General features: G+C 36.6%; 2 protein-coding genes and 1 non-coding gene across 26 annotated transcripts; all 3 read right to left on the reverse strand.

Moving 5' to 3' along the window:
* Window positions 1-1,832: 1,832 nt before the first annotated feature.
* LOC123758419 (tRNA N(3)-methylcytidine methyltransferase METTL6) lies at window positions 1,833-20,150 on the reverse strand. 23 transcript variants are annotated; one of them, XM_045742809.2, is made up of 24 exons: window positions 20,043-20,102; window positions 16,083-16,148; window positions 14,075-14,276; window positions 13,838-13,919; window positions 13,388-13,549; window positions 12,902-13,134; window positions 12,529-12,692; window positions 11,766-11,814; window positions 11,415-11,451; window positions 11,191-11,230; window positions 10,941-10,989; window positions 10,045-10,139; window positions 8,769-8,820; window positions 8,527-8,564; window positions 7,966-8,026; window positions 6,143-6,269; window positions 5,807-5,855; window positions 5,464-5,500; window positions 5,233-5,276; window positions 5,004-5,052; window positions 4,084-4,180; window positions 3,891-3,939; window positions 2,262-2,344; window positions 1,833-2,060 (listed from the first exon to the last, which is right to left on the reverse strand). In XM_045742809.2, exons 3-7 carry the CDS (start codon window positions 14,269-14,271, stop codon window positions 12,530-12,532), a joined length of 837 nt encoding a protein of 278 aa, XP_045598765.1. In that variant the 5' UTR covers window positions 14,272-14,276; window positions 16,083-16,148; window positions 20,043-20,102; the 3' UTR covers window positions 1,833-2,060; window positions 2,262-2,344; window positions 3,891-3,939; window positions 4,084-4,180; window positions 5,004-5,052; window positions 5,233-5,276; window positions 5,464-5,500; window positions 5,807-5,855; window positions 6,143-6,269; window positions 7,966-8,026; window positions 8,527-8,564; window positions 8,769-8,820; window positions 10,045-10,139; window positions 10,941-10,989; window positions 11,191-11,230; window positions 11,415-11,451; window positions 11,766-11,814; window position 12,529. The 23 variants fall into 23 exon arrangements, with proteins under 23 accessions (XP_045598765.1, XP_069178897.1, XP_069178893.1 ...); XM_069322796.1 differs by having other exon boundaries at window positions 11,187-11,230; XM_069322792.1 differs by lacking the exon at window positions 20,043-20,102 and adding an exon at window positions 18,718-19,286 and having other exon boundaries at window positions 4,994-5,052.
* Window positions 5,338-5,403, reverse strand: LOC123758560 (small nucleolar RNA SNORD24). Its single transcript, XR_006772903.1, has one exon. It is a non-coding gene; the product is annotated as a small nucleolar RNA SNORD24 (small nucleolar RNA).
* Window positions 16,421-19,994, reverse strand: LOC123758418 (piggyBac transposable element-derived protein 4). Of its 2 annotated transcripts, none has more exons than XM_045742807.2 (2): window positions 19,927-19,994; window positions 16,421-18,300 (listed from the first exon to the last, which is right to left on the reverse strand). In XM_045742807.2, the coding sequence occupies exons 1-2, from the start codon at window positions 19,944-19,946 to the stop codon at window positions 16,563-16,565; spliced, it is 1,758 nt and encodes a 585-aa protein (XP_045598763.1). In that variant the 5' UTR covers window positions 19,947-19,994; the 3' UTR covers window positions 16,421-16,562. The 2 variants fall into 2 exon arrangements, with proteins under 2 accessions (XP_045598763.1, XP_069178889.1); XM_069322788.1 differs by lacking the exon at window positions 19,927-19,994 and adding an exon at window positions 19,732-19,859.
* Window positions 20,151-20,256: the final 106 nt, after the last annotated feature.

Genomic DNA, 20,256 nt, shown 5'->3' on the forward strand with positions numbered 1-20,256 from the left:
CTGCTACCAGAAATTTTAGCCAAATATCCCCAGTTTGCTAACTGTAGGTAGTAACTAAGTGATTGTAACCTATCCACCGCTGCCCACTGGATGGGGGGCGGTGTGCAGGACAAACATATCAATTTTGACACTAGCTCTCCACATGTCAGTTGCTTAATTTAGAACCTGTACTTGAGGTCGATCTCGAACCCATTGTTGATGTGACGACTTATATTGAATTTTGTAACTAGCTCATCAAGACTGTAACTTGCTTAGCTAAATGAATTGTGGGGTTCAGTCCCTGAGCCCATTATGTGCCTCTGTAACCCTTTCCACTACCGCCCACAAGATGGGTCCGGGGTGCATAATAAATAAACTAAACTAAACAGTATCTGATATGAGAATAAGGAAAAGCAGTGGTGCAAGAACTGTACCTTGAGGAACAGAGCTTTTAACTGCGCTTGGACTCGATTTTATATGGTTGACTGCTATTGTGTCCTGTTCGACAAAAAACTTGAGTATCCAGCGTCCTACTTTACCAGTTATTCCCATTGACCTCATTTTCTGTGCTATATCTCCATGGTCACATTTATTGACTGCCTTTGCGAAATCCGTGTATACCACATCTGCTTTTCTTCTAATGCCTCAGTGATCAAGTAGCTGTGAGAAGCATGATCTTCCTGCTCTAAATCCATGTTGGCCTGGGTTGTGAAGGTCATTGGTCTCTATAAAACTAGTGACTCGACTCTGATCACTCTCTCAAATACTTATTATGTGGGACGTTAGTGCAACAGTGGTCTATAATTCTTTGTCAATGCTCTGCTCCCTCCCTTGTGCAGAGGAGCTATGTCTGCTGTAAGCGCATCTGGTATCTCTCCAGTGTCCAAGCTCTTCCTCCACACTATACCAAGTGCCTGTGCTACCGACACTTTGCATTTCTATATAAATATTTAATTCCACGACTGGACCCGGAGCAGAGTGCATAGGATGTTTTCAATTTCTCTTTCAAAACCTAGTACACTCGTGCTGATATCAGTTATATTTACAGGGGTTAGGATATCACGCATACAAAATTGTCTGGACCTTGCACTTTCACATCGTTTATTGGAGTGCTAAACATGTCCACGTAATCTTTTTAGGATGTCACTAATTTGTCATTCTCCGGGAATGAACCCTCACTCGTATGAATAGGGCCAATACTGGCAGTGGTTTTTGCTTTTTTATTTCCAGAATTGCTTTCTGTTCTAGTTGCCTTTTAAGTCTGACCTTTCAATTTCTTCAATCTCCCTACTTAAATTATTCCTTCGTAGGAAAAGTTACGTCTCAGACATTTCCGCTATTTTTTCCTCCTCTTAGTGTAGTTTGCGTTCTTTCTACGTCGGACCCTTCTTCAACGGAACACGTTTCAGACTATATGCATCCTTTATCATATATGACGCAAAGTATACAAAGTTATGACAGCACACGTTTAGTCAAATCATCATCAGTAGATGTTGCAAACTCCCAGAAGTACTTTAAGCAGAGTTCAACAACGGCAACATCTACAAGTCTTGGATGACTCATAAACGCGTGGTTCTTTGTGCATAATTGGTATTAATTTCACTTTGCCCAAAGTAAGGAAGTAATTAACAAAAGGCACCAAGCCGGGATGATTATGGAGCACCATCACTTTGCCCGAAGTCTACGAGATTTTGACAGTGTTACCAGACTATTACTGCCCTCAGGCTGCTCAAAAGCAGTCCAAGATGGTAATACATACCCTCCTTATGAGCAAATGCTTTAGCTAACGTATTTTTGTCATGCATTAGACAAACATGAGTCGCATTTGGATCAAGTGGATAATCAGACAAAAATTACGACACTTGTATATTTTGCAAAGAGAAAAGTTATGCAAAGCACCAATTAATGCAGTTTCCCTAGTAGGTGTAGGAAGTCGAAGAAATTTCGAAGACAACATAACAGGATCGTACTCTTCACGACCTGGTGCGTGGCGTTAATCCTCTCAGTCACGAGGTGCATGCCACCACTGCAGTGCCCCACACACGTCGATTGGGACCGTCTCGCTGGGTAACAGCAAGTACCTGAAATAATTGTAATATTCAGTAAAGTAAGCAAGCTTGTGGTCAGAATTTATGACAAAGGTTAAATGATCAGTAGTAGCTGATGGTGATCAAGTAGGAATCACACAAAACATTTATCATCACTTGCAATACAACAATGGGATTTTTTTTTGGAATGTTCAGAAAGCACCTTCAATCAGGTTAAAAAAAATTTCAACCCACCTTATGTTAGCTGTAAAATCAATCTCTATTCTTGATGGGTTCTTGCTAACATTGCAATATAATTCAGGTGCAACAATTGAAACCTGTAAGGAAATAATTGAACATTACTTAAAAGAGTTATGTAACATACAATGAGCTACACCCAAGAAAAAAAAAGCTCACCAGAAATTAAATACAATATTTTTTATGTATGGCACAGCAACACTACCTAATGCCATTTATTACACATACACTCGGATGATACTTCACAAATCTTTGTCCATCTTCTCATTGAGACCAGCTGCAAGATTAGCGGGCTCGTCTCACCCACAAGAAAATGATATAATCTACTTCCACTTGACAACCAGAAAGAAACAATTCTACCCTGGTGCTTTTTGGGAAGCCAATGATAAATGATAAAAGATATAACAGTATATTAATTGGTCTAAGTCCTAGTAAAATTTGCAGCCTAGCCTATTTTTTATTCTATTATACCAAACAAAAAATGTAGGCCTAACTACCCACGTAAATTTGTGAAAATTACACCTGGCACCAATCATCCTTAACACCCCCTCCATTCAACAAGTAGTGTATGTATTCAATGTCCATCTTGCTGTCCCAAACCTTGCATCATTTCTTCCACTTGATACAATTCTAAATTATCTAAATAATATAGTAATACAAAGAAGCCGACTATAACACTTATACCTTATCTATGATTATATTTAAGGGAGCATCAGTCCAAAAATATGCAATAAATGAAAACTAGTTAAATTTCAAAACTTTTTTTGACAGGTTGTATATGAAAGGGTTTCATCTGGTCCAACTTTCGGCATCATAGCATATATAGGAAGGAAGAAAAAATATTGAATTATGTCATTTTTCCAAAATGGCCAAAATTAACATCAAAGTGTCAACTGAAATCATGTCAATGACTCTTGCTATCACAATAGCATATGATGATAATATTTAATAATTAGTTTAATAATAATAATAAAAAAAGTATGCAACTGACTTCATGTAAGCCCATCTGGAAGGGTGCCAAGGGTGCCAGGAAATTGGTCGATGTCAACCTCTGCCACATAACAGCACCTTAATCATCTTTTTACTTATTTTTTCAAATAAACATCCTTATAACTCTTTTATTGAATTTACATGAAACTTACACCTTACATGTAGAGTTTATGTCACTACAAATCTGTAAAGCATCTTTTTCCTAAATTCATTTATGGATTTTATAATAGTAATAAACCATGATATATTTGCATAATGTTTTTTATGGAACTGATTATTTGTATTGGTAAAACATTTAAATTAAAAAAAAAACAAAAAAAAACTATCTTTTTATTATATGTTAACGTGATAAGAGATAATTTAATTTGAAACTTGTGGTTGTTTATTTGAAAATGTGTAAAATTCGTTGGGGGGAAAAAAAATATGCAAACCTTATATACAACTAGTCAAAAAAGATTGGTTGAAATTGAACTTGAGAAATGCAGTTATGCTACCCTTATTATGTAAACACAATACCCCTGACATACAGCTGCATTAATATAAACTGCCTTGATTCAAGCATGTGGTCTGACACCTACGTTTTTAACACAATTGACAATTCCATGCTTAACGCCCAACTCTTTTATTTAAACTCACCTTGCATTACATGTAGACAAGTTCAAGGCACAGCAATGAACATTCAACCCTGAAATAGAAAGAGCCGTCAAGTCATTGATGCAAACGAGATAAGATTTCCTGGCACAAAGATCAGTAGCTGATAGTGATCACTTAATTATCACATAATTAAAGACGAATATATAGGAATGGCAACAGTTCTAAATAAACTTACATTTTCCTACTAGGCAGTTGTGTAAATCCAGGTAAACACTTTCTGCAGCATCCCGTGGCCCATCTTCACTAGTGACAATGTCAAGCTCACATTACACCTGAAAGGAAAATGCCACACAATAATACACTTATATGGGATGATCAAAATATTACACAGGGAACTATTCACATAAAAAATCTTTGTCCCTTTTCTCATTGAGACAAGTTGCAACAGTTGCTAACTTGTCTCACCCAAAAGAAAAGAATACGATCTACTTCCACTTGACGACCAGAAAGGAACAAATCCACCCTGGTGCTTTTGGGAAGACAAGTCATATTAACTGTAAATACTAGTTTACTAGGAAGTAAATTCTACTTCCAGCCACTCTTCCCAGTCTTTGCCTTCTTTTGTTACTTCCAACTCAAAGCAGCAGCACAGGGGCCAAAGGAAGAGGACAAGAACCTTATTTAACCAAGAAAAATCTAAATTTGACAGATCACAAAATATTATAACAATTAAGAATTTCTCGCTATAACGAAGCAAAATAAACATACGACATACTAAATGAGGTACGCATTTTCTTTTAAATCCAAGCATTCCAAACTGCTACTTTTAATCCAACACAGAGGAATCACTATTGTGATACATCAATGAAAAAATCCACAGCAGCAGTGATGAGGATGCGCACCTGTGCGCAGGTCCCTGCCCCACTTTTGATCTAACAAAATATAACTAATACAAAACTAGTAGAGATAATTTAAAACAGGAGATCACTAGATTCTACAATATGATTATAAACTAATTTACTACAGGTAATAAGCACAAAGTTACTAGCTGTACAATGCTGAAATAGCCGAATATGAATACAGTAGAAAGAATTGTCCTATTTTGGAGAAAAAAAAAAATAAATAAATAAAAATAATGAACTTACAATTAATTACCTTGAGAATAGGGCATCAGTCTTCAGCAATGGAGATATCAGGCCACTTCCTGCAGATTTCAGTATTGCCATCAGTCAACGTAAAAAAATGTATCAATGATTTATTTTTATTAAAGATCTAATACAACTCATGACATCAAACCATTCATATTTCAGGGGCACTATAACTTTGTTCATTATAGCAGCCATCATTGAAGCTATATAAAAAAATAAATGCATGAGAAACTTGCCAGCATTTTCAAGGGAGAACATCATAGGCCTTCCTTTACACTACCTGCAATTATAATACAGGTATTAATATTAATATAGTAACAATTAATAAATACTGTATGCAGTTCTTCAGAGATCTTGGTGGAATGTAATCAAGCCTATCATTAGTAGCAAATAATTTTCATCATGAATGTTTCCATAGTGAATTAACTAAAGATCAACAATGATCCACTGACCAAAACAAGACTTACTTGAATGTATTGGTCATTAACAGCTCACTTCCAAGACCTAAAGAGAAAAAATTCTCTATAAAACACTAGACGCAAATTATAAACTGGTGTTAAACATAAGAGGCATCAGAGATCTTGGTGGAAATGTAATCACAAATCATTAGTAGCAAATAGTCATCATGGTTACTTAATATGCAATTGTATTTATAAAAAAAATTTGAATAATTAAAAGGATATAATGGCATATATGTCTAGCAACAAATTTACTAGTTATGTTCTTGTTCCACTTATTTTAAATTAGGCATAGCAAAGGATGTAGAAAAACCAACAAAATCCTATAGCAAGATAAACACACTGTACTAACCTGCAATAAAACTGCCGTAGAAATCTATGCATCCTCCACCCAGGCATTTCTTTTGATAGGAGAAAAAAAATTAAATAAATACATGTGGCACAACATATAACTACAGTATTAAATATTTAAAGGGCATCAGAATGTTGGGATACCGAGTCAACAAAAAATTCAGGCGAAAGATGGACGATCATCATTTATATAAAAAAAATTAAACCATTTGGATATAAACTCGTGAGTATGTGCAAAATTAAATCTCACAATAGCATTATTTGTTTTTTTTTAGTTATCACAAGTATATAATGAGCCACGAGTACGAACCTCCTGCCAGAAAAAATAAATCCTTACCAATTTTTTGAAGAATTCATTAACATTGAAGGTGGTTTCCTCTTCAAATAGCTCTTTCAGTTGTCAATCATTATGAACAATTGGGCTAGCATACCAAACCATCTACTTTCAGTATGACTGAACATCCCTGCAAAATATATATGCAATCAAGTTTCCAAATAAAAATTTCACTAAAGTACTGTGTGATACGACAAATCAGTAAAAAATTAGAGTGTAAGGTTGATCAATCACTTTTTATCATACATGGTTATCATCATGTTCTACAGAAAAAACTTTTATTAAGAAACTTAATGGTAAAAGAAAATTGAAAGAAAATTCCACAATAGCAAAGTGAACCGACAGCATTAATGAAATTCTTTAGGGTTTTCAGTGCAACCTTGATTTAGACGATTATATGGGACCAATCCAGACGTTAAAAGACATTATAGTACTGTACTGCATTTTGCTTGAATCTTCAAGATACACCATTTCTAATTAATATACCCTTCCTTGACATTGACACCCTTCAGATGTGCACGCAACACTTTCGCACTTTGGGCGAGCGAGCACCAGACCACCTCAAGGTGGGCCGGGTATTCCACAGGAGCAAGGTTTTCTATTTTTTCACAAATTCTTGTCCCAGGTTTTTAATTTTGGTATCAATGTGTTCTCAATAGAACTAACTACAGGAATATATACATAAAAAGTCCACAAACAAGGTACATCACCTGCACCAAACACAAATTGGCAGCACGTTACCTGTGAGCGCACAAGAGCAAAAAATGTGTGTACTCTTATCACGTTGGTCACCTCAATTCTCATCCTAGGTCTTTCATTTTGGTATGAACGTGTTCACAATAAAATTCCCCAAGGAGTATATGCATATAATGTCAAAAGCGAGGCGTGCCCCACCTGCAGCCAAGCCGAAAGCAGACCGAACTTTATAATTTTTTGGCACACAAATGGGTCATTCCCACACATGTCCCCCACAATAAATTTTTCACAATACTGCGTCGTGCCCATGCTAAAGTGCTAGGGAACGGATGTGGCAATCGACCAACAACTACAATGCAAGGTTGACAACCCTCCTGCTCATGTTATTTTCTGTTACAAAGAAACTTTTCTATTAGTATTAATTGAAATGTTTCATCACTGTTCAGTTTAGAGAATTGCATAATGTATGGGTAGAGGAGTAAGGGGGGGAGGTGAGGTTATCTTGAGATGATTTCAGGGCTTTAGTGTCCCTACAGCCCGGTCCTCGACCAGGCCTCCACCCCCAGGAAGCAGGCCCGTGACAGCTGACTAACACCCAGGTACCTATTTTACTGCTAGGTAACAAGGGCATAGGGTGAAAAAACTGCCCATTGTTTCTCGCCGGCGCCTGGGATCGAACCCAGAACCACAGGAACAAGTCCAGCGTGCTGTCCGCTCGGCCGACCAGCTCCTAATGGAGCCGGTCGGTTATAGCCCAATTACAAACTGATGATTTAGGGCCAAAATATAAATATTTGCAACTTGCTCACATTTCAGGTAGTGGGTGATGTGATTTTACCAAACAGTGAAATGGGGGTAGTTCATAGCATTGCCAATGGAATTTTCTGTCATATGTAATAATCAAGACATGTTTTTAGTGTACAATTGTAAGTGGAGATACTCCAGACGGAAGATTGCCAAGTTACTTGCACTAACTACAAATTTAATAGTTATCTCCTTGTTTCACAAATGTTAATTGAGCAAATCTCAGGATTCCCTCTCCAATATGTGCAAAGATAGTAAAAAAAAAAAAAAAGGAATACTTCAATTACAAGTACAGTACTGTATTTATGCAAGTGCATAACACTGACCTGCATGTATAGAAGCAATAACAGTCCCATCCAACTTGAAGCTTCAATCATCCAAGCAATCCTTTGAAGAAAAGGAAATGCATTTAACACAAGCAACATACATCGGATAAAATAGTTATACAAAAAGCAATCAGAATGTTGGGGTACAGTCTACATAAGATTCAGGCGAAAGATGGACGAGCATCATTTATCAGAACACGTTACTTAAACCAGTAAATGTTAAATGAATTCCATATTATATAAAAACAAAAATCACACAGTGAATGACGCGCAGTATGAAGAGAAGTTATGCCAATATTGTCAAGTCCACTTGACAATGTTTGCATCTAGCTATCCCAGACATCAGATGTCAAGACAATTCAAGAGAAAAATCTTCATGTGCAAGCCGACTACCATACTGTTGGACATGTATATAATACTTATTATAACACTGATCAACCTTAGAATCATTAACCAAAATACAGTGCACTTTTATTTAGTTCTCAGCAGAATTAATTTTATTTACTCATCATAGCTCAAATTGAGAAAAAATAGGCAATGAAAAACAATTGCACATCATACCTGTAGCACATCTATTCTTCCATTATGACTGAACATCCCTGCAAAAACAAAAATATATAATCAGTTTCTAAATTAAAACTTTAAAAGCACACAGTTTGAAAGAGCAATCAGTAAAAAATTAGAGTGTATGGTTAAATAATCACTTTGTATCATATATGGTTATCATCATGTTCATTAAAGAAAAATTGCATAACTGAAATACAATTCCAGGCTTAACACCCAAGTCTTCTATTTAAACTCACCTTGCATTATATGTAGACAAGTTCAAGGCACAGCAATGAACAAGATTCAACCCTGAAATAGAATGAGCCGTCAAGTCATTGATGCAAACGAGATAAGATTTCCTGCCACACAAAGATCAGTAGTAGCTGATAGTGATCACTTAATTATCACACAATACATTATCATCACATAATTAACACTTTCGCGCTCCCTGGGATGGTTAAATAAAAAAGCGGTATGTGCGCGGTGCGTTTTTGATGCGTGAGCGTAAAAACAAAAATGTGTATACTCTTTTTACTCTCCTTACCTTAGTTCTTGAGCTACGTATTTCATTTTGGTACCAACGTGTTCGCAATAAAATTATCTAGAAGAACATCAGTAAAAAAAGGTCACGAAACGTATAGGGATACCAGCACCAAATAAATAACTACGAAGATGACTCGCTGTGAGTGCCCAACAGCAACAAAATGTTTTTACTCTTGGGATTGTTATCACCTCCACACTTGTCCTACAGCGTTAATTTTGGTATCAATGGACTTGCAATGAAATTCCCAACACGGTGATATGAATATAAGCGTAGAATAATGATTGCGGCCCGCCCGCAAGAATGTGGGAAGTGGTGAAATTGTTACCCAGTATCGGTGACGGGACGACGCATTGAAAGTTTATACTTATTTCACTCTCATGACATTAATTTTCTATGTACGTCATTCATTTTTGTGTCAATGTATTTGCAATAGAGTGGTCTATGAGCCTGCAGGTAAAAAAGATCAACAAAGCGTAAGATAGAATAGCGCCAAATATAAAACAACGCTGGAACATATCAGCGAGCGTCAAACACACACGAAATGTTTTTACTTTTGTTATGTTTGTCAAGTTTATACTTGTTGCACAGTTATTTTTGGTTTTACATTGATCGGAATAAAATTCCCTAATCAGACATATGCATATAATACCCGATATGGTGGAAGCATTACCAGTATAAACGTCTAAAGTCACCCACCTGCAACCCGTTTGGGACATAATACCATTTGATCGAAGTGGTCCATACCTTTCATGAACTTATTGTACCATGCAGCCTAGTGGTGAGAGAGCCTCATGGCGCGCAGTTTGAAACAAACCCAAAGTAAATCGGATAAAAATTGAATTTTATACAAATATTTTAAAAGAGGACATAACTATGTCCACCATGCGGGAGCGGTTGGCAAAACAGGACTCCTCGGCGAGTCCTGATCCCGCGAAAGTGTTAAATACATATGAATATATAAGAATGGCAATAGTTCTAAATAAACTTACATTTTCCTACTAGGTAGTTCTGTAAATCCAGGTAAATATTTCTGCAGCATCCCGTGGCCCATCTTCACTAGTGACAATGTCAGCTCATATTACACCTGAAAGGAAAATGCCACATAATAATACGACATCTTACACTTGAAGATGTTCTAAATATTACTCGGGGAAACTATTCGCATTTAAAAAAAAATCTTTGTCCCTTTTCTCATTGAGACAAGTTGCAATAGTTGCTAACTTGTCTCACCCAAAAGAAAAGAATACGATCTACTTCCACTTGACGACCAGAAAGGAACAAATCCACCCTGGTGCTTTTGGGAAGCTAATGATATTAACTGTATATACTAATACATCATTCTACTTCCAGCTACAGTCTTCCCAGCTTAGTGCCGTGTTTTGTTACTTCAAACCCAACGCAGCAGCCCAAGAGCCAAAGGTACAGCAGCACTATTTGACCAGACAAAACTTAAATTTGACAAATCACTAAATATTTTAATAAGAGGAATAATAAATTCTCACTACAAAGCAAAATAGTAAACATGGTCATTCTAAATTAGGTAGGCGTTTCTTTTAATTTCAAGCTCTATAAACTGCTACTTTTGATCCAATACAAAGAAATCATTGTAATATATCTGCGAGAAAATCCACAGCTGTGACGAGGATTCAAACCTATGCACTGGTCCCTAGTGCACAAGTTACTTATGAATACAAAATCAGCCGAGAATTTAAAAGCGAGATCACTAGTCAATCTACAATATTCTTATAAAATACAGTTTACTACTGATAAAAGTTTAAGAATGAGTTACCACATTTACAATGCAGAAATGGCCAAATCTGAATGCAAAGACATTTCCTAATTATTTGGCAAGGCAAGCCAATAACAAAAAACAAAACTTAATTACCTTGAGAATAGGGCACCAGTCTTCAGCAATGGAGATATCAAGCCACTTCCTGCAAATTTCAATATTGCCCTTAGTCGTAACAATTTAAAAAAAATTCTGTATCAATATAATTTTTTTATTTAAAAGCTAATATAACTGAAGACATCAAACCATTCATATTTCAGGGGCACTATGAATCATCAATATGTTCATTATATAGTAGCCATCATTGAATATATATAAAAAAAAAGGGCACGAGAAACTTACTTACATTTTCAATGGAGCACATCATAGGCCTTCCTTTACACTACCTGCAAGAATTATAATATTAATAAATATTAAAATAGTAACAATTAATAAAAACTTTATACAGTTGCTCAGAGATCTTGGTGGAATGTAATCAAACCTATCATTAGTAGCAAATAACTTTCATCATGAATGTTTCCATAGTGAACTAACTAAAGATCAACAATGACACACCAAAACAATACTTACTTGAATGCATTGGTCATTAACAGCTCACTTCCAAGACCTAAAGAGAAAAATTATCTATAAAACACTAGAAGCAAATTACAAACTGGTGTTAAACATAAGAGGCATCAGAGATCTTGGTGGAAATGTAATCACAAATCATTAGTAGCAAATAGTCATCACTGTAACGTAGTATTCAAGTGCATTTATAACAAAATTTAATACTTAAAAGGATATAAAGGCATATATGCCTGGCAACAAGTTTACTAGTTATCTCTTTGTTCCATTTATTTTAAATCTGGCACAACAATGTAGAAAAATATAAAAATGAACAAAGCCATATTAAAAGCATCTATATAAACACACTGTACTAACCTGCAATAAAGGGGCCATAAAAATCGATGCATCCTCCACCCAGGCATTTCTTTGGATAGGAGAAAGAAAATTAAGTTAAATACATGTGGCACAAAGATTACATACTGTAGTTATATAAAGGGCATCAGAATGTTGGGATACCGAGTCAACAGAAGATTCAGGCGAAAGATGGACGATCATCATTTATAAAAAAAAAAAAAAAATCTTTAAAAACAATTACAAAATTAAGTGATGGCATGTGCAAATATAGCATTTTTAATTTTCATGCAACAATAATATTTAATAATTTGTTTTGCAGTCATCAGCACCACTTTAGTATATAATGAGCTATGAACCACCTGCTGGAGAACAAAAATCCCTACCAACTTCCTGAAGAATTCATTGTTATGGAAAATCAGTAAAAAAACTAAAGTGTAAGGTTGTGCAATCACTTTTCAATACACGATTATGTTTTACAGATAAAATTTTATACAAGAAAATTCCACTATAGCAAAGCAAACCAACAGCATTCACAAAATTCTTTTGGAGTTTCAGTACTACCTTGATTTAAGGAATTATATGGGACCACTCCAGATGTCTTCAAGAGTTAGATGGGGCAATTTTATAAAACCATGATAAATACATTGTTATATACCACTTTACACTAATGAACTATCAGAGATCATTTGCTAAATTTAAATTCATGATTATTATATCACTTCAAATGTCTTTGTCAACAACAAAAAGGTCAGACAACAAACAAGGAAACCAGAAGTATACGTGCCTCACTTAGACGGTCTCACAAACTTGGCCTGAACAAAGATCCTCTGAGCATTAATCCCCTCCTTTTTATTAACAGTTTGGCGAGACACGTAACCAACACTGGAAGCCACAAACCCAGCTTCTTCAAACAGCAAGCACATCTCTGTGTCCGTGAAATAGTAGGCCCTGAAATGGGGAAATCCATCATGAATATCCAGGATAATTATATATATACACACATACACTGATATTTTGAAAGAATTTAACAAGTACATGGAAGCCAATTTCAGGAAGATGGAATGAAGATTTGGATAAATTTGTGGATTTAAAATAAAATGGACGATATTTTATTAATCAGAGTTTGCAAACAGCAACTAAAGCAACAAAATCCTCACCTTGTGCCATCCTGACGAACGTAGAAGCGTTCACCCAATTTGCTTCCAGGGCCAAATCTCAACATGGCCATATCGTACAATCCATAATCCCGAACCAAAACCATTCCTCCGGGTTTCAAGCACTCGTACAAATTGGATACAACGGTTTTAAACTTTTCTGGGTGTATAGCCGATAAGACAAATATCATGCTGATTATGTCTACTTCACCACTTAATTTGCCTCTCAACTCATCCTGTAAAGATACAGTACATATACAATCATTATACCCCATAATTTGTCGGGCAAAAAATTTATGTACAATAGTATAAAAATTTGTCCAGTTGTACAACATTTTAGCATATGCATATTAAATAAAAATCCCAATTAAACATCTGGAGACTTTAAACAAGTGGCTTCAATTACCAATTAGGTAAAATTTACTTTTATCAAGGCTGATTATTAAGAGTACTAAATGTACAATTACAATAAGTTTGAAAAATCTGTACCTTTGTAATGTCACACTGAAATACATCCATCTTTGAAGCATCATACAGGGAGTGACTCTTGACAAACTGAACAGCACGGGGTGAAAAATCACAGGCATAAATGAAGAGGTTCAAGCGTTCTTCCAGTAATGGATAAAGGAAGTTCCCCACACCACAGCCAACCTGAAAAGGAATCAATATTTCAAAATGGAACTTACAATAATATGTAAAGGAAGAGCAGGTTAATAAGTTATAAATAGCAAAGAAACTAGTAATTTTAATTTTAGAATGAAATGCTGTAATTGTACTTATAACCAAGCAATCGGAATTATAAAAATGTACATGCATCTTACCAGCATGATGTGTCAACAAAATTTAAAATTTTACCAGTTAAATTACATTTTCTTCATAAACTAAGAATGTAGTGAAAGGGCCAATGACTAAAATGATGAAGGCTCAAGTAATACCTACTTCTAACAATGAACGAGTCTTCTCCCCATCACCAATAAGCTCTTGAAATTCTCTTGTGGTCCAATGACGATCTTTGAAGAATCTAGCCATAAAAAACTTTGTTAGTCTCATTGGGATGATAAATATTAATGAACACCTTATTGAAGGTGTTTAGATTTCAATAAGTAGAAGCCAGATATACAAAAAGTGAATGAATGAAAAAAATATATATATGAAGTCAATGGAAGAGCAACATACCTTGTTTCATTGCGCTTATAAAATTTATCCCAATTTGCAACAGCCTCCTTCTCTAGTTTCTCTTGCTGAAATTCTCCAACTATGCCACGTAAGTCTTGGCGATGCAAGCGCTCTACTTCTGAAGCATCTAACGTACGCAAACAGTGGCCAACTTCATTGCTTATATTATCTTTCAAATCTATATTCAGCTCAGACATTTTACCTGTAATATTTAAGAGTCTTAATCACAAAACACCAATGTGTGTCATCTATAACTAATGCTCATGTACCAGATGTTGGATACAATAATATTAGTATACCACAAACAAACACCTTACCATAGTTGTGCATGTTCAACTTCATGTAACTATATTCCAAATAGTACAAACAAATTAGGCCTGCAAGGTGTCATTACATAATTGCTCTCAATAGACATCTTAAAATTAACTAATCAACCTTAATTATTTTTTATATTATATATATATATATACAGGCCACAGTAAGGAGAAAATATTTACTTCGAATTATATACTAATATGGATAACATTAATTAAGGTGTCTTTTGGCTACACATCCAGCCCATTCTCTATTTCTCACATGCAGGCACGAACCCAAGCCATCCCATCTAACCTAATCAACCCATGAACTGAAAATGTGAATATTTGCGAGCCTTTACTTTTTACAGTACAATACCTCCTATGTCAGACGTATTAGTCGTTATGAGGACGGGTTTACTTATCACCAGGTTTGATTCCCAGTCAAGCATAAACATGGTTTCTTCTACCTGATGTCCCTGTTTGCTTACACCAATAGGTACCTATCCCAGATAGATAACATTGCTACAGACTGTATCCTGAGGATTTGTTAGTAGAGCTTGGTCCCAGATAGCTTGGGTATCCCTGCATGTATAATTACATACCCTTTCAGTACCAATATATTTCATGAATGTAAACCAATTCATTAAAAAATCTAGCATGCCTGTTACAGACATGAATGGTTATGCATTTTCTGTACATGTCCTGGGAGAGAATAGATGCATACTTTTCAGTGTGAATGACTGCAAAATATGCCACTGAAGTTCACCAAGAATGGGGAGAATGGAGGCTAAAGTAAATACTATCATAGCTACTAACTAAATATAATTACAAGTTACACAATTTGAAATATTTCTATCCCTCTTCTCATTGAGAAAAACTGCAAAATCTGCTAATTTGTCTCACCCACAAGAAAAGAATATAATCTACTTCCACTTGACAACCAGAGAGGAACAATTCCACTGTGGTGCTTTTGAGAAGCAATGCTTAAAATAAAATACATAATTTATGTTACAAGTATATAGAGTATTTACTATCGATACAAAATCTTACCAATTATGAAGCATTAGATCAGGGATCCCATTCTGGCCTAGCTATGTCCAGAATAGGATTAAAAAAATTCCAATACATTGCCAGATGCAAAATGGGTCGCATGTTTTTATTGGAATAATGTTTACTGAGGTGGCTCATGACCTGGCAAAATATGTAGATACAGTACCTAGTGTGTCAATCACAAAAATGAAAAATGTTTAGGTACAATAAAGAGTATGCAAGTGGAAACATGAAGCACTATGTGAATTGCCAGTCAGTTATTTAACTTACAGCACAGGAAAAACATCCATGCATCAAGATTATACAGTACACAAATGTTACATTGAATCTGGATTGTGCAGATTGTGAGGGCATGTGCTCTGACGACATGGTGCACAGGCTTTTGCCTCTCCCATGTTTTTGAGCACTTGTTAACTTTTTGTATTACAGTATATACAAAATATTTAAATTAATACTAATATACACATAATATTCAAATTAAGCATTCATTAATAGTGTTCTTGTGTTCATGTAAACGAATATTTTGCCTTCCAAGAGAGAACAAGAGAAAGAGGGAGAGAAAGAAAAAAGAGCAAGAGAAAGAATAAGAAAGTAAGAAACAATGATGGGAAAATAGCCCAAGCAAGCTCATCCCTTCGATTATATTAAATTCTAAGATTTACCTCATAGTTACAGAACTGGTTGCATGTCAGGTGGGACAATGTAACCTGGTGTGGCATGCCAGGTTCCTGAAAGACAAATTTCAATGGTGGATTTCTGCCATATGCAGTTACAAATATTATATTTTGTACATATGTTGCCCAGGACACGGCTCGTGGAGCCAATCCACCTTGTGTCCCTTGTGTTTTTGAAAGTTTCTAATTAACACAAAATTGTTGAATCTATGAAATTTTCAAAGTTTGCACATTTAATGGCTATAGCATATATTTTTGGCTTGCATCCTCCTTCATTCAGCATGCTATGCTCTACACACAATAAATGTGCACATTATAATACCATAGAACAATGAAACGACAAAATTTGATCGAATCCACGATCACAAACAAATCCAACATCTATATTCAGTACATGCTCAATGTGCATCCAGCATATATATACATTCAACTTATATCCAAGATTGACATTTAGAACACCTGAATGATTTACAAATATGGTAAACATTCAGTGCAAACTGAATAAGAGTGCTCTGCACAGATTGGTTTGTCACAATTTGTGCAAGACTTCTTTTTCTTCTTATTTATATTCATAGAACAAAATCCACATTTTCTTTTCTTCTCCTCTCCTTCACTCTGGGTTACTGACGGCCTATCTTCTCTGTTTAGAAAAGCCTTCACGCACATTTTGACATGACATGGCATAAATCTTCCATATGACTGAGAATATTGTTTGATCTGTGGCAAGCACAATCTTTCTGCCAGCACCGTTAGGAATTTCCTTCGCTGTCTAGGTCCTTCATATGCTGTGGGATTCTTCTCCGTGAAACTCACAAAAGAATTGTAACCGGCAATGTCAACCATCCAATAGAAAACTACCAAAGGCCATCTATTTGAGATGCGCTTACAAGTGTAGTTCTTTACAAGCACGTCTAGTTGATCAACGCCACCTTTTGTTGCATCGTAGTCTAGTATGACATGAGGCTTGAAAGGATCTTTTTCCTGTACATCTTTGTTAAAGTGCATTGAACTTAACATCAGAACAGCTTTCCCTTTCTTAGGGACGTAGCTGCAGATCATAACACGTTCTTCCTTAGAAAAACCAAATTCGGTTGAGTAGATCTTACGGCCCTTTGATCGTTTAAATGAGGAAGGAATTTCCGGTTTATTCCTCCTCAAAGTTCCAAGCAGTGTCAGATTTTTGTCAAGAAGTGATTTGGCAAGGCTGAAGTCAGTAAACAAATTACCTGTAGTCACATTTCTTCCAGTGTTTTCAATTGTTGCAATGAGATCATGTACAACTCTCTGGGGATTTGTTTCAGCTTGTCCAACTTTCTCCCTATAGATTTGAGCATTCAGAAGATAAGCATTTGTTGCATCAGCCATGCTCCACACTTTTATGCCATACTTATCCGTTTTTTGGGGCATATACACCTTGAATGGGCATTTTCCTCTAAATGGTAGTAACAACTCATCAATAGTAACGTACGCACTAGCCTTGTAGTTGACTTGACATGCCTCAACAAACCTCTCAAAAACATCATGTATAGGTGCCAGCCAGCCTTGTTCCCCAGACTTTCGCTCCATTCTGGTGTTCATGTCGTCAAATCTGATGCACTTCTTAATTTGTAGGAAACGGGCACGACTCATGGTAGCTTGATAAATAGGTGGACCCGTCTTGGCGCTGAACAGTTCGTCAATATGACGAAAATTATCCCTGTCGACTCCACATCTAATATGAAGTCCCAGCCAACCCATCAGTTCAACTGCATTCACATTTTTCCAGTTTGCACCATGCACAACACTTCCTCTTTGATTTGTTGCTTTCAGAGTTATTGCAATTATTTCATCAGTTATGAAAAAGTTGAAAGCGGCATATTCACTGCGTGTTGGAAAGTCACTGTGAACACCAGCCTCTTCATGAACAATATTTGGCTGCAAGTCCTTTTCAGGTCTAGGAGACTCAGCATACCACTTGGTTATTTTGTCTCTCCCCAACACAAACTTTTCTACAGTATCATCAACTCTATTTAAATTGTCACACTCCGTGTCACTCGCACTATCACTACATTCCTCATCACTCGAGGAAGGAATATGGGGTTCACAGTCATCATCAGATAAATCAGAGCACGTGTCATTATCGCCATCAGATATGGGAGGATCTTCAAGTCTCCTCCTCGCACTGTTGAATAGCTCAACAGGCAGTGACATGTCAATAATACCTAGTCTGAAAAAATAAAAAATTACTTGCACAGTATTACTTACTAGACGGGGTACCTGACAACCCCACTCAAGTTTGCTGCTCACTCTCCTAAACTATAATTTTATTTTCTATACTTTGTGGCTACGTACAAAAATCCGGACGGCCAGATCCCCAAAATAATAAACAGCAGCAGCATCAAAATAAAGCTTTGGGGGCCATCTGATGCTGCATGGTGAACCAAGGGTTAACAATCCTCGGGTCTTCAAAGCTTACATTTAAAATGCAACAAATATTACCCAATAACCTGACCATTATTAAAGTAAATGACAAAGCTTAATAATAATTAATAATTATTTAGGTAAAAGTACATGCATACAAAATGAGTTACAAGCATAATGTTGGATTTCTAGATGTCAACTAAACTAGAAAAATGACCATTACCTGTATATGTTAAATGGAACAGCTGATAGTGTTATACAGCCGATAGTGTTATATCATTTACATTAATCACTTTAATGTTTCAATAAAATCCCATTTGTACTTGGGAGTGGGGGAGGGAGAAAAAATTATCGAGTACAATTATTTGTACATATTGACAATTCACACAAACACATGCACCGAGCACGTGTGTACAGCTCATGTTAGACACACTCAGCCATCCCGGGTTCAATTCCTCGACTCCGGCTATTTTCCTGTCACCTAATGCCTGTGTTGGTCAACTGTTGTGGTCCATCCTGGAGGTCAGTAACCCTACCTTCCAGGGGGCCTAGACATGAGCCTCAATTATATACTGCATATATATATGCCTATGCTTCCCATTTTATTTTTTTTTCCTAAACGATTTTTAATTATCAGGGGAAAGCGCCAAGCCACCACGACTACATAGCACTGGGAATGGGTCAGGATAAGGGTTTGGGATGGGACGGAGGGATGGAATGTTGGCCAACCACTTGGTGGACGGTTGGAGATTGAACGCCGACCTGCACGAGGAGACCGTTGCTCTACCACAAGGGAGACCGGCTATTCACGGTCCACGCACCGATTTCCTAGAAATAACCCCCCCCCCGGAGTGTAACTTTAGGTAACTTAAAGTCAAACTTTAAGGTTACCACGTTTAAAAATAAGTAAAGCCTCAAGTAAAGTTTACTTTGATACGACAATCTTTATATTGACTGATAATTGTTGGGGACAGGAAGGCTGCGTATATCACTTGTATAAACACGCGTCCTCACCCCCAGGACGCCACCCTGGGGGTGCTCTCTCAGGCCTGGGGGGCCACGGTTCCAACCTCCTACAGCCCACGGAGGACGGAATACAACCCACAACAGTCGCATAACTCCCGCGTACCCAGCTACCGCTAGGTGAACAGTGGCATCAGGTGTAAGGAAACCTGCCCAACAATTTATCCCGGGAACCCCCCAGGGTGTAAGTCAAGAACGAAGCCAACTATACTACCAGAAAGTCCAAATCTTTCGCTAATTAACCGTAACGAATTAACAAATGTTATGGCGATATAATGCCACACTCGCAAGCTTAAGACACTAAATAAATTTAATTTCAAAATTAGAAAATTATGTAAATAGCCGCCACGTGATCAGCTGATCCCGCCAGCGTGGACAACATGGACTCCGGCCAAGGATATTAGATCACCGCAAATTATCCGAGTCCATCGACCTTGGAGTACAGTTTCTAAGTGCACCGCACGTGGCACACACTTTGATGAATACTTAACTTATCTTATCAATCAATATTGGGCAGTTACTCACGAAGATGCTGCCAAGACACGGCGAGATGAGGCAATGGACGCCGCTACGAGGCTCTGGTGGGTTCTGGAGGCCGCTGTGACGTCACTTCCTCGTCGCCATCACCCGCTGCTACAATATTCAGAAAACCCATCAACAACATCTTATTTATATTAATACTACAAATAAAATCAAGAAATTATAACTCTAAACCACTATAAATAATATTATATATCAT

This window comes from Procambarus clarkii, chromosome 11 (genome assembly GCF_040958095.1).
Source record: "Procambarus clarkii isolate CNS0578487 chromosome 11, FALCON_Pclarkii_2.0, whole genome shotgun sequence".
Classification (NCBI taxonomy): Eukaryota; Metazoa; Arthropoda; class Malacostraca; order Decapoda; family Cambaridae; genus Procambarus; species Procambarus clarkii.

What these genes read in the sequence shown, in the direction of transcription:
- LOC123758419 (XM_069322793.1), bottom strand. Translation starts at nt 14,271, where the DNA reads ATGTCTGAGCTGAATATAGATTTGAAAGATAATATAAGCAATGAAGTT. An exon ending in TATAAGCGCAATGAAACAAG is followed by an intron (nt 13,920 to 14,074) that starts GTATGTTGCTCT and finishes TTTTATGGCTAG; the next exon opens with ATTCTTCAAAGATCGTCATT. An exon ending in AGACTCGTTCATTGTTAGAA is followed by an intron (nt 13,550 to 13,837) that starts GTAGGTATTACT and finishes ATTCCTTTTCAG; the next exon opens with GTTGGCTGTGGTGTGGGGAA.
- LOC123758418 (XM_045742807.2), bottom strand. Translation starts at nt 19,946, where the DNA reads ATGGACTCGGATAATTTGCG. An exon ending in ATGGACTCGGATAATTTGCG is followed by an intron (nt 18,301 to 19,926) that starts GTGATCTAATAT and finishes TTATTTTTTCAG; the next exon opens with ACTAGGTATTATTGACATGT.